The sequence below is a fragment of the Microtus ochrogaster genome, unplaced genomic scaffold (assembly GCF_000317375.1).
Source record: "Microtus ochrogaster isolate Prairie Vole_2 unplaced genomic scaffold, MicOch1.0 UNK41, whole genome shotgun sequence".
NCBI lineage: Eukaryota > Metazoa > Chordata > Mammalia > Rodentia > Cricetidae > Microtus > Microtus ochrogaster.
In genome coordinates, this window is record NW_004949139.1 from 1,002,517 (window position 1) to 1,016,530 (window position 14,014).

The 14,014-nt window shown below is 38.0% G+C and overlaps 1 protein-coding gene across 2 annotated transcripts in view; it reads left to right on the top strand.

The window, feature by feature from the left end:
- The window catches only part of Fchsd2 (FCH and double SH3 domains 2), a 213,763-nt gene that overhangs the window by 104,557 nt on the left and 95,192 nt on the right, over positions 1–14,014 (top strand). For both annotated transcript variants that reach the window (XM_005368781.2, XM_005368782.2), the window contains exons 5-6: positions 3,095–3,239; positions 9,541–9,674. In XM_005368781.2, the coding sequence (XP_005368838.1) occupies positions 3,095–3,239; positions 9,541–9,674 (279 nt within the window). The remainder of the gene's footprint in view (positions 1–3,094; positions 3,240–9,540; positions 9,675–14,014) is intronic.

The following is a 14,014-nucleotide window of genomic DNA, read 5'->3' on the forward strand; positions in this document are numbered from 1 at the left end:
TGATATGGCTAGGATTAAAGTTGCAGCTTTGACAGCTGGCTCCACCCACCTCCTTGGCTTCCTAGGGTCTAGTTTCATGGTAGAGGTACTGGTAGGAGCCACATTTTTCCCCCAACCCTATGGAGTGTCTAGGTCCATAAGCACCAAGAAGCATGCCAGGGATGCTCATAAGCACCATTTAAGTGTTTGCTGCAAGATTTTTGCTGCTAGTGCTGAGTCAGGAATCCTCTCTTAAACAAACAGAGCCACCTGAGAAAATGCTGTTACCAAGCAGCTTTACTTCACAACTCTGTTATTTTCTCTCTAGAATCCCTTAAAAAAATCCAAAAACACCTCTCTCTGTCTTTAAATGGAAATTCTTGCCAAACATTTGGGTGCCATTATGTAGACGGAGACTGCACTTCCATTTCCCAACCACCCTGACCCAATTAATCATACAAACTATATTAAATATTACACTCATTAGCCAACGAGTCAGGCATATTCCTAGCTAGCTTTTATGTGTTAAATTAACCCTTTTCTATTTATCTGTGTATCACCATGAGGCTACCAGTACAGTTCTGGCGTCTTTCTCCTTCCACAGCTACATGATGTCTGCCTGACTCCACCTTCTTTCCTCCTCTATCTCTGCTTGGATTTCCTGCCTTGCTGTATTCTGCCCTGTCATAGGCCAGAGCAGCTTCTTTAGTAACCAATGGTAATAAAACATACTCATCACATACAGAGGGGAATCCCACATCATACATTCATTCTCACATACTCTTGCAACTTTTCTGTGTGTGCAACACAGTTGTCCACAGGCACATATGCCTGTTTCTTTCATGGAGTTTTCACTGTATAGAAAAAATAATTTTTATATTGTTAAGCAATTTTGTAAAAATACTTGTTTGGGGCTTTGGATTTGTGTGGTTTTGTTTTGTTTTGAGACAGAGTCTCTCTGTGCAGCCCTGACTCTTCTGTTACTTGAAACTCTAAATCATGTTGGCCTTGTACTCACAGAGGTTTGCCTGCTTTTGCCTCTCTAGTGTTGGAGTTAAAAGTGTGTGCCTCCTTGCTAGGGTTTAAAATATTTGTTGAAGGAAAAATGCTGGAGTCATGAATAGTAGCAGAGATAGGTTGTTTTGGTTGAGCCTCGAGATTGGTGTGGTAGTGATCATGATACTTTCTGTAGGAAGTTAAGTTGAAGATGAAATGTGAATTGTGAATAACAGTAAACTAGGGGAAGGCACTGTACACTAAAGGAAGAACATAGATCATGGATTTCTGATGTGGGAAGGTCATTGGTTAATCAATAAAGAAACTGCTTGGCCTCATAGGTTAGAACATAGGTGGGTGGAGTAAACAGAACAGAATGCTGGGAGGAAGAGGAAGTGAGCTCAGACTCGATTGCTCTCCTCTCTGGGGCAGACATGATGAAGCTCCGACCCAGGATGGACGTAGGCTAGAATCTTCCCGGTAAGCACACCTTGGGGTGCTACACACATTATTAGAAATGGACTAGTCCAGGTGTGAGAGTTAGCCGAGAAGAGGCTAGATATAATGGGCCAGTGTTTAAAAGAATACAATTTGTGTGTTGTTATTTCGGGGCATAAGCTAGCAAGGCGGCTGGGAGCAGTGTGGCAGGAATGCAACCCGCAGCTCCTTCAACAGATTTCATTCTCCTCCATGACTCTTTTTCTATGCCATAATTTCTCTATTCACTTACTTTTCATTTTCATTACAATTTAGAAAAATGTTGAAGTATAATTAATTATAACTGTTGAGAATAGTACTGAGTTTTTTTTTTCCTCAGTCCTGAGGAAAAATATCAGTTTTTTGACTGTATGATAGTTTGCAGTTTGTGTTCTGTGGATTGTCAGGCAGTGAGGCCATGGAAGACACCAGTTTTGCTGTATTAAGTCCACCCGTGATTTTATGCTTATGTAATAAATTTAATCTTACAAAGAGGTAAGTGGCATATTTTTACCTAAATATGTGCTCCTATTTAAACTAATTGAGTATACTATACAGAGTAATGTCTAAAACTCATTGGTTGGAGATCATAGTTTTATCAAGTTTTTTGTTTGTTGTTTGTTTTGTTTTGGTTTGATTTTTTTGAGACAGGGTCTTATTATGTGGATATGACTGACTAGAACCTTGCCACCTAGGCCAGGCTGACCTTGAACTAGCTTGGGTTTTCTTTTTCTACCTTAGTAGTTATCAGTTTATGTTTTATGTATTATATAATATTGTCATTGTAGCAGAAAAGTTATTGTAAATATGAGGCAAATTCAGAAAATAAAATTAATCTATCAGTTCAATGTTTCTCATTTAAAAACATGTCGTTCATTCTTATCAGTTATAAAATATAATAGAAATTTTAGAACTGACTGAAATTTTTGGTAAGTTAGAAAAAATGGTTTGAGAACAAAGTTGGGTAGGAAGAGTAAATGATCAATAATTCTTTGTCTTTACCAAGAGTTTCTCAGCACAGTATCAGGTGAGGTGTGGGTTTGCTTGGAGCCGTCCAGAGCCAGTGCAATGCTGGCAAGACATGTCATAGCAGGGGCAGATGAGATACCACCACTGTGTTCTGTTTTAGACAAAATAGGCATCTCAAGCATACAATGATTTTGTTTTTAATACAGTTTTTCTGACTGAGCAGTTTATATAAGTCAATGTAGTAGAGAAAATATGCTTTAGAAGTATCTAGCCTTTGTCTTTCTTTCAGTACTGTCATGTTCTTGAGTGATGTAGTTCTTCTCTTAAGTCTGAGCCTTATTCAACTTACCTGTAAAATAGGAAACTGTCCATAATGAAGTAATACAAATTGGTCATAATGTTGAAAGTCCACGTTACTCATTTGTTTTACAGTTTCATTTTGTCTCAGGTTATAATAATGTTTGTGTTCTTTTTATTCCATTACTAATAATATAATGCCCTACTCATGAGCTTTATAGAAATAGTATATTCAGTGAACATGTGCTAATGTATTACATACAAGACCGCATGAGATAAACTTACAGTAATGAATAGGATAATCCTAGTGACCAAAAATCTAGCCAATTTTTTCTTACTTTCCTTCCTAATACTTTCTGTCCTTCTTTGAATTTAGGAGTATGTATCCTGTTTGGAAATCTTTTCTTGAGGGAACAATGCAGGTAGCCCAATCTCGGATCAATATATGTGAAAACTATAAAAACTTCATTTCTGAGCCTGCAAGGACAGTAAGAAGCTTAAAAGAACAGCAACTAAAACGGGTATTGTTTCTTTTTTCTGTCTTCTTTTATATATAAATTTTAGTACTTATAACCAGTAAGATTATGTTATAATTGCATTTAAAACTTAGAACTTTAAAAAAAAGTGTGTTCACAAATGTTCCTGGGTAGCATTTTTAACAGGATTTTTTAACATGTTCCTGTTTTATTTTTCAAAACAGGGTTTCTCTGTGTAGCCCTGGCTGTCCTGGAACTCCCTCTGTAGACCAGGCTGCCTTGAACTCAGAGAGTCATTTGCCTCTGCTTTCCAAGTGCTGCAATTAAAGGCATTATGTGTGTTAAATACTTACATTATCAATCCCACTAAGTCTTGAAAAAGTTTGATTTATCAGTCTTAATTTCAAGTTGGGCCATTTTGGGAAACCTAAAGAAATTAACACATTTTGCCAAATATACTTGTAACTTTAATTTTTAAAAGTCTAGTATAGCTGGGAATGGTGGTCACACCTTTAATCGCAGCACTTAGGAGACACAGGCACATGGATCTTTACGTTTGAGGCTATCCTGATATACATAATGAGTTCCAGGCCAGCTTGAAAATATTGTAATATAAATCTAGGTTGTCCTCCCACAAAGCCCAACTTCTTGATGCCATTGTGGGAACTCAGGTCTGTTTCCCGGGGATATCAAAGCCTCTCACATTTTCATACTCTGCCTAGTTTAATTTCTCTTTAGCCTAAAATAAAACTGCATTAGGTCCTAGGGAGAAAAACTAGATATTTAAATTGTGTCCCTTTTTTTGGTAAATTAGGTTACCATGATACCTGATAAAGTTCTTTCTTAGAAATTGCTAATACTTCAGAAAATAGTAAAGTAATTACTTAAGGAGGTGACATTTCAGGAGTCATACAATGTTTGGTTTTAATTTTATTTGGATTTTCAGATATTAAAAGAACCCTTATATTCTATAGGCCAAAAACTATTTCAGTAGTCCAGAGGTAATATTAAATATTTATACATCTGCATACAAATTCTGTATCTTCTAGAATACTCATCTAATATCATTCGTGTAATATCATTCTGTGACTTATCTTTGCCAAAGATGATCACTTTCAAAGGAAGCATGGTACACAAAGTATACAACCCCTGCCAATGATTTATTTTTACTTTTTTGGACTTTTTTAGACAGAGTTTCTCTATTTAACAGCCCTGACTGTGGCCTCAAACTCACAGAGATCCACCTGCCTCTGCCTCCTAAGTGCTGGGGTTAAAGGTCTTCATCATGCACCACAGCTTTGTCAATGATTTGTAGTTAGAGGAAAATAGAGTGTATGAGTTTGTGTCTGAGGTTTGAGGGGAAAAAGGTATGTGGTTTTGTAGGAGGAGTAGAAGGTAGAACAGAGACTTTATTCCTGGTGTAAATACCACATTTCCAGTTGACAGCATATTTGCCAAATCAGTTACTGGAGTTTCATCTTTTTTCACTACTTTTGATGGCTTTTCTCTTTCGTTATTGGAGTAATCTTAGACCTGAATCTTACCAGCATTCCTGGGCAAGGAGTATTTTATGTGATTGAACAATTCCCTTTCCTGTGAATGACTTTGTTTTATATTGTAGTTGATGAGGCAATTATGTGCCATCTAGAAAGTTTTTGAACATTACGTACGTAGTGAGGTACTTGTTAAAGCTTTGGGATTGATAATAACTGACATCTCCTTTAAACTGCCTTAAGCCCAGAGGAGACCGTGTTTGTTTATATATCTAAAATTTCTGGGATTTCATGTACAGATAGATCCAGGATCTCAAACACTTATATTTAGAATTCACATTTTAAAAAATCCACCAGTTTTTTTAGCAATGTGTTTCTTTTTTATTTAATAATAGTGTTATTAGTGTTTATGATGGGTGTGAGTAAGTGTGGGTGTGCATTGTGGAGGTTGGAGGACAACTTTCAGGAATTTTTACCTGATGAACCACCTCTCTGGCTTGATGGCCTCTTACTTTCTCTTTAAGCAATTCTCACTAGGCTATAGCTAGGCAACCTTAGATTTATCTTCTTTCCTTACCAGAGTTGATTTCCATACTGACTGAATCTTTTAGCTGGCATTTAAATAAATATTTTTTGTTTGTTTGTTTGTTTGTTGAGACAGGGTTTCTCTGTGTAACAGTTTTAGCTCTCCTGGAACTCACTCTGTAAGCCATGCTGGCTTTGATCTCAAGGAGATCGGCCTGTCTCTGACTCCAAAGAGCTGGGATTAAAGGCTTGTGCCACCACCTCCTAGCTTTAAATTAATCTTATTGTAGTTTTTTGGGTTTGGAATTTTTGACTCACTTAAAAAAACAGAATTTAGCTAGGTGGTGGTGCCGCACACCTTTAATCCCAGCACTCAGGAGGCAGAGGCAGGCGGATCTCTGTGAGTTCAAGGCCAGCTTGGTCTATAAGAGCTAGTTCCAGGACAGGCTTTAAAGCTACAGAGAAATCTGTCTCAAAAAACAAAAACAAAACAACAACAACAAAAAAAGATCTTATGTTTCTGTTACAATTTTTTATGTTTTTCTTTTATTCTGTTTTATTCTTTAAATATTTCTTTCCTTTTTCGTTTGTAGTACTACGGGTTGAACACGGGGCCTTCTGTCTACTAGGAAAGCTTTCTACTATTGAGCCTTAAGCCATATCTTGACCTTTTATTTTATCATGTTAAACACATTAATCATAATTCTACTATATGAGTCATACTGGTCACTTTATTATTGGACATCTTGTCTTGGTTTCCATCATGTGGGTCCCAGGAAATCAAACAGTAATTTGGGCCTACTGTATACTGGATACAATGGATAAAAAACTTTGAAGGTGCCGGGCGATGGTGGCGCACGCCTTTAATCCCAGCACTTGGGAGGCAGAGGCAGGCAGATCTCTGTGAGTTCGAGACCAGCCTGGTCTACAGAGCTAGTTCCAGGACAGGCTCCAAAGCCACAGAGAAACCCTGTCTCGAAAAAACCAAAAAAAAAAAAAAACTTTGAAGGTTCTGGGACATCTCTGCCAAAGAGAATAGAGTTTGACAAGCTGGCAGATTTCTAGCCCTAATCCCATTGGGGCCTTTTGTGATATTTTGTTTGTGTTTTAACGAATGAAGCTTGCCTGAAGATCAGAGTGCAGAGCTAAACCACTAGAGGCCAGGTAGTGGTGGCCCACACCTTTAATTCCAGGGCTTGGGAGACAGAGGCAGAGGGATCTCTGTTAGTTCAAGGCCATCCTGGGTTACTTGAGATTGACTCTGACTAAAAGAGAAACAGAGCTCATACAAAGGTGATCTCCACACTTGGGATCCCTCGCCTTTAATCCCAGCACTAGGGTGGTGGAGACAGAAGTGATATGGCTAGGCGGAGGGAGAAATACAGGGTGGGAGGAGACGGGATCCCAGTGCAATCTGAAGAACAGTCTAAAGCAGTCAGTCAGTCTGAAGATGTCGTCAGTCTGAGGAGGTGGACTGAGGACGGGGTCTGAAGACAGGATCGCCTCTTTGGTCTGAGCATTGATAGAAGTAAGAATTCTAGTGACTGGACACTCTGCTTCTCTGATCCTTTCACCCCCAAATAGCCGATTCCCAAGTTTTTATTAAGAACAATTAGAATTCGTGCTACAGGGGTCTGGTTTGGGTCATTCTCGGGCTTGGTTTATTGTACTTTCTCCTGTGGACTTAACTGAAACTGTGGGATACTTACCCACTGTCTCTGCTGACAAGACTTGTCCTCACAGAGCATGTGGCTGCTCTGACCCTCTGATCTCTGCTGAACACTTGGCCCCTCAGCTACTGTTTACTAGATTTACTGACGTTTCATCTCCCACACATGCTTTTTAGAAGCCAACTAATGACTCGGGGAAATTGTATTCAGTTTTGTTTGTTTGTTTTTTACTTTCTTCCTAGAGCTTTGTTTTATAAGTTGCTGCTTTTTTGGCAAGCTTTTTCTACAGAGTAGAAGACTAATACCAATTTATGTTTATAGCCTTTTTAAAACTTTGAAATGTATACTATATGTGTGTGGGGGTATATATATACACATACGTGTGTGTATGTGTGTATTGAAGTCTGTTCTCTCCTTCCATCATGTGGGTCCCAGGAATCAAACTCAGGTCATCAGCTAGGCTTACCCACAGAACTACCTCACCAGCCCTAATTGTAGTCTTTGTGCCATGACTCAGTAACTGCTGTAAGTGGAGAGAAAAGCCAGGTGGAAAGCTCTCCTGGGTATGCATCCTTTCTCCCAAGTCTCCCAGTCGCATGGTCTATGTGTGCCGTAACCACTTACCTGACTGAGGAGGTTACCTGACTGATCCACGTTATTCTCTCACTGTCAGATCATTTTTGGCCAAAGTATTCTTTCTGCAGCATTTTAAACTTTATTTTTATCTTTTGGTTTATGACAAGATCTCATTTTATACCTCCAGCTGACTTGGAGCTTACTATTGACCAGCCTAGCTTTGATTCTGTGGCCGTTGTCCCACCTCAGCCTCCAATTGCTGAGATTGCAAGCATGCAGCAATGTGCCTGGCTTCTCTATGACATTTTAAAGCTAATGTCCCAGGGGCTGGTGAGTTTGCTGAGTGCTTAAGAGCACTTGTTATTCTTGTAGACTAGGATCTGGGTTTGATTCCCAGCCCCCACATTGTGGTTTACAGCTGTCCATAACTTCCAGTTCCAGGGGATCTGATGGCCTCTTCTGACCTCCACAGGGCAGTAAGCATGTACAAGGTGCATATACATATAGGCACACATAAAATAAAATGAATAAATCTAATTTTAAAAATTGTTCATATTCTTTTTAAAATTTTCTCTGTTTTGTTTGGTTTAAAAAATAGTACTTAGAGATAAACACATAGACACATTGTAATTGTTGTCTATGGTAACAGAAATTATAGCCAGGCGTTGGTAGCACATGCCTTTAATCTCAACATTTGGGAGGCAGAGGCAAATAGATCTCTGAGTTTGAGGCCAACCTGGTCTGCACAGGAATTTCCAGCTACAAACCAACAAACAAATAAATTTCATATATAGTTGTTATTATGACTTCAGGTGTTTAGTGTTATTGCTGTTGCTGGTTTTTTGTTTTGTTGACAGTCCAGGCTACTCTGAAACTCACTATGTAATGGAAGCTGACTTTGAACTCCTGATTCTCATTCTGGCTCCACCTCCCAGTTGCTGGGATTGTAGACATGTATAACCACGACATTCCACTCAGATAATTTTTTATTTTATGCTGACTTGCTTATAAGTTAAAACAAGAGCAATAGTAGTTGAAAGCTTTTAGCTATTCTTCTATTTCCTTACCTATATTTTTCTCTTTATAATAAAATATACTTACCATCCTTGAAATAATTATAAAAGTAGCTCAGTAAAATATATACTTAGCTTGCAAGACCCTCAGTTTGGATTCCTCTGGCACCACACAGACACACATAAAGAATCAATATAAAGAATCAATTTTTTTAGCATCTTTGAGTTTACAAACTGCTACCATATCTAATATAGTTGCAATTGATTTTCATATTATCATGAATAGGAATATATTGTATTTTATAAATGTTAAAATTGAAGCCAAAATATTTAACAGATTTAGATAGTAAGTAGCAAAACAGTAATGTGAATATGCTATTTGTTAAATTCTGACTTGATATAATTTATAAAAACATTTCAAGTCTAATATTTAAACAGATTTATAGAAAAATATTTACAAGACCTTTACATAGTATATTTCATTCTTTTAGTCATGTTTGTGTGTGTCAGGATGTGCACTGTGTGCAGCAGGTGCCTGCAGAGGCCTCAACAGGGTGTTAGAGTCCTTGGAGCTGGAGTTACAGTTCTGAGCTGTGCAGTTCAGGTTCTGGAAATCAGACTAGGGTCCTGTACAAAAGTAGTACATGTTTCTCCATAACCCCATAGTAGATTTCATAGGTATCTTAACTCCTTTGATCCTAACACTTAAATTAGACTTGATTAAGATTATGAAAAATACAGTTACTTTATTTTTTTGATTTTATTGTCAAGATGTTTGCAACAACTTGAGTGTTTTCATAGTTGCTTTTCCTAACTTAATGTCAGCAACAGCATTGTGGTTATTTCCAAAGAATGATGGATAGGCAAACTATGACACTGTTTGGTACAGTACTTGAGATGGAAGTACTAGCTGTTCTCCAGATTTTAATTTGCCACTCAAGAACAATAAATTGCTGACTTTTCTCCCGAGTTTCCAAGCTGAAGGCTTGTTATGCAGTCTTTAGGATGAACTCATTTTCTGTAAGCCTGAAAACTAAACTTTTAATAATTGCATTTTTGCATTTTACAGTGTGTGGACCAGTTGACAAAAATCCAAACAGAATTACAAGAAACTGTGAAAGATTTAGCAAAAGGTAAAAAGAAGTACTTTGAGACTGAACAGATGGCTCATGCAGTAAGAGAGAAAGCTGACATCGAAGCAAAGTAAGTATTTTAGCATTTCTAAGAGAACAGACGTAAGCAAATGTTATCTTTACCAATGCTTTGTTCTCTCTTAATAGAAGGTCTATACTTACTCTTAGTTGTGCTGGATTTGTTTGACCTCCATGTATTTTATGCAGTAGATGATATTTTTTTTGTATTAGCTAGTTTTGTCTATTTTAATATGGCAAAAGAGAAGTATTTGATAATTAAATTGAGTTTTAAAAACGAAAGAAAATAAACATTATGTTTACAGACTTCAGAACTTACTGACAGTTTAACGTTGCTGTCAGTCAGTATTTAAGAGCCCAGTGTTGATCATGCTGGCCATAATTGTTGAAAACTTCTGTGAATCTCATGTATCATTGAAGGATCATGGTACATCAAGTAAGGCTGGACCCATGTGAAAGCTTTTCTGAAGCACTGGGGGTTTTTTCCCCTCTTTATTTTTTTAACATGAAATTTAGTATATGTACATTTTCATCTGTGCTTTAGTAGTTGGTTAATATCAGCTTCAGGTGTATGCATTATAGTTCTTTATTTTGACTATAATAGGAAATGAAGGCACTACACTTAGTTATAAGATATATAAATCACACAAAATAGAGATTTCCTAAGACCACTTGATAGCATCTATGCTTGGAAGAGCAAATTTCACATCAAACCAAGAAGTAAATTTAGTTTGTAGTCTAACTCAGGTGGTGACGGTGTCATTTTCCCATTGGCTGATGTCCATCCTTACAATCTTGTTCAGGTGACTGAATAAAAATTGGTGCACAGGAAATGAAGGAAAGTAGAAAGGGGTCACTGCTCCAGCCCTCTAAATTCCTAGGATAGAGCAGTGGGGCTTTGTATAAGGAGAAATTTTACTGGGTGGGGAGAATTAAAATATTGGCATAACAAGGTGGGAGATATAAAAAAGATTTGAAAAGTTTTAGAGTTTCTGTCAGGCAGGGGGAGGGAAAAAGACCCTCATATTTGATATTTCTTACATTGGTGAAAAAAAACCCACCAATACCACCACCACCTGTGCTGCAGAGCTGGATTCTGAAAACTTCTGTGAACAAAAAAGCCAAGAATTGTGTTCATAGTGCTTGCTTGCATAAAATCTGAATTCCATGGCATAAAGTCAGACAGCTTTTTGTACTCTTCTTGTACATCGTGGCACAGGAGATATTTCTCTAGCATTTTTATATGCAAGAAATTTTTGGCCTGGAAAGATGGCTCAGTGGTTAAGAGTATTGCCTGCTCTTCCAAAGGTCCAGAGTTCAATTCCCAGCAACCACATGGTGGCTCACAACCATCTGTAATGATATATGGTGCCCTCTTCTGGCCTGCAGGCATACAAGCAGACAGAATTTATTTACATACATAATAAATAAATAAATTTTTTTTAAAAAAGAAATTTTAGACGTGTACTTTTATTAATTTTCTAGAATTTTATATATTTGTACAATGTATTTTTATTGTATTCATTCCCTCTTTTCCTCCTATTTTTTCCACATCCATGTCAACCTCCTATCCCTTCACAACTTCATTTCCTATTTGCTGTTAATCACCCACAGAGTACAGTGCACTGCCAGTATACTCATGGGTGTTGGGCTGTTTACTGGAGTGTCACCAATTACTAGGGGGCATACTCAAAAAACCTGACTTTCCCGCCCCAGAAGCTCATCAGCTAGATGTTGGGGCTTTTGAGCCTCTTCCCCCTCTACACTAGAATTTTTACTTGATCTTGTCTTACGTGGAAAACCACAGCTTCTCTGAGTTCATGAGTGCAGATGCCCTGCCCTGTTCAAAAGACAGTTGTTTCACTCCAGTACTCTATCTGCAAGAATTTTTTTTTTTACTTCAGTGTTCTGATCCGCATTGTTTATTATTATTATTTATTTATTTATTAAAGATTTCTGTCTCCTCCCCGCCACCGCCACCCATTTCCTTCCCCCTCCCCCAATCAACTCCCCCTCTCTCATCAGCCCAAAAAGCAGTCGTGTTCCCTGCCCTATGGGAAGTCCAAGGACCTCCCACCTCCTTCCAGGTGAACATCCAAAGAGCCTAGGCTCCCACAAAGCCAGTACATGCAGTAGGATCAAAAACCCATTGCCATTGTTCTTGAGTTCTCAGTAGTCCTCATTGTCTGCCATGCTCAGCGAGTCCTATTTTATCCCATGCTTTTTCAGACCCAGTCCAGCTGGCCTTGGTGAGTTCCCGATAGAACATCCCCATTGTCTCAGTGTGTGGGTGCACCCCTCACGGTCCTGAGTTCCTTGCTCGTGCTCTCTCTCCTTCTGCTCCTGATTTGGACCTTGGGATTTCAGTCTGGTGCTCCAATTGGGACTCTGTCTCTGTCTCCTTTCATCGCCTGATGAAGGTTAATATCCAGGAGGATGCCTATATGTTTTTCTTTGGGTTCACCTTCTTATTTAGCTTCTCTAAGATCACGAATTATAGGCTCAATGTCCTTTATTTATGGCTAGAAACCAATTATGAGTGAGTACATACCATATTCATTTTTTTGGGTCTGGCTTACCTCACTCAGGATAGTGTTTTCTATTTCCATCCATTTGCATGCAAAATTCAAAGAAGTCCTTGTTTTTTACTGCTGAGTAGTACTCTAATATGTATATATTCCATACTTTCTTCATCCATTCTTCCGTTGAAGGGCATCTAGGTTGTTTCCAGGTTCTGGCTATTACAAACAATGCTGCTATGAACATAGTTGAGCATATACTTTTGTTGTATAATAGGGCATCTCTTGGGTATATTCCCAAGAGTGATATTGCGGGGTTCAGGGGTAGGTTGATCCCGAATTTCCTGAGAAACCGCCACTTTCCAAAGTGGTTGCACAAGTTTGCACTCCCACCAGCAATGGATGAGTGTACCCCTTACTCCACAACCTCTCCAGCAAAGGCTATCATTGGTGTTTTTGATTTTAGCCATTCTGACAGGTGTAAGATGGTATCTTAAAGTTGTCTTGATTTATCTGCAAGAAATTTAAACAACTTCATTTCATAAAAAAATTGGTAGGTGCCTAAAATTTAATTTAGCTCAAAATGATGGTAAATGAATGTTCATCACATTTTTGATCCTACAGAGAACATTTAACATTTCCCTAATCATATTTCTTGGTTTATTGCTCTATTTTTTTTAGTATATAATTATTTTATGTAGTTCACTAAGTTCATCATCTCTCTAAGACCTAAAAAGTTTTTTATTTAATTTACTACTATTACTATTATTAACTATTAATTATTATTATAATTATCATCATCATCTGTGTGAACATAAGACAGTAAGATTACAAATAGTTGTCAGCTGTCATGTGATTACTGAGAACTGAATCCAGATTGTTTCCAAGAACAAGTGCTCTTAACTGCTAAGCCATCTCTCTAGTCTTGACCTGAAACTTTTAAATTGGGAAAATCTCCTCAGCCTTTGTGGGCCTTATGAACTTATTCTTTAAACTTTTCAGAGTCTAGGCCTGAGAATTCTTAGATTGTAGAGCTTATGTAAATACCTTGGGTAGCCATGATGCCAAGGGTGAAAATGAAACATGGACTAGTCCTGAGAGGTCTAGCTCACCTCCTGGTAGAGCCTAGGTGACAGCTGCGCAACCAGAGCTGCCTTCGTGGCTCCAATGCAAAGCAAGACATTTTAGGTCAGTATGTAATTTCTCTAGCTATTAATTTAACTAAAAAGTATTCCAGTTCTTTCATTCATTCACTCAGTGCTCATTGAATTAGTAGTTTATTTTGGGGTATTATGAGTATAGAGAGCAGTACAATAAAGTAAGCTAGAATAAGAGCTTTTATTTAAACATAATTTTTTGATTTGTTCATTAACAGTAAACTCAAAAGAAGAAATGCCTAAAACACTCATTTAGTAACTATTTATAGAAATAATATGAAAACACTAACGAAAGTTTAAAAGATGAAGATTAATTTTTTGTAATAAGAGAAGCCTTTATATAAATAGTGATGTTTGAGCTTAGTATAATTTTCACCCTTTGCATGGCTTAAATCACCAGCAGGAGAACTCCCACCCTTTTTAAAACAAACAAATAATGGAGAAGGGTTAGGGAGAGGGCATGTTTGTCCCTGGATGTCTTCTCTCCTTAGAATGGGTTTTTGATCCTACTGCACATACTGGCTTTGTGGGAACCTAGGCAGTTTGGATGCTCACCTTACTAGACCTGGATGAAGGTGGGTGGTCCTTGGACCTCCCACAGGGCAGGGAACCCTGACTGCTCTTTGGGCTGACAAGGGAGGGGGACTTGATTGGGGGAGGGGGAGGGAAATGGGAGGCGGTGGCGGGGAAGAGACAGAAATCTTTAATAAATAAAT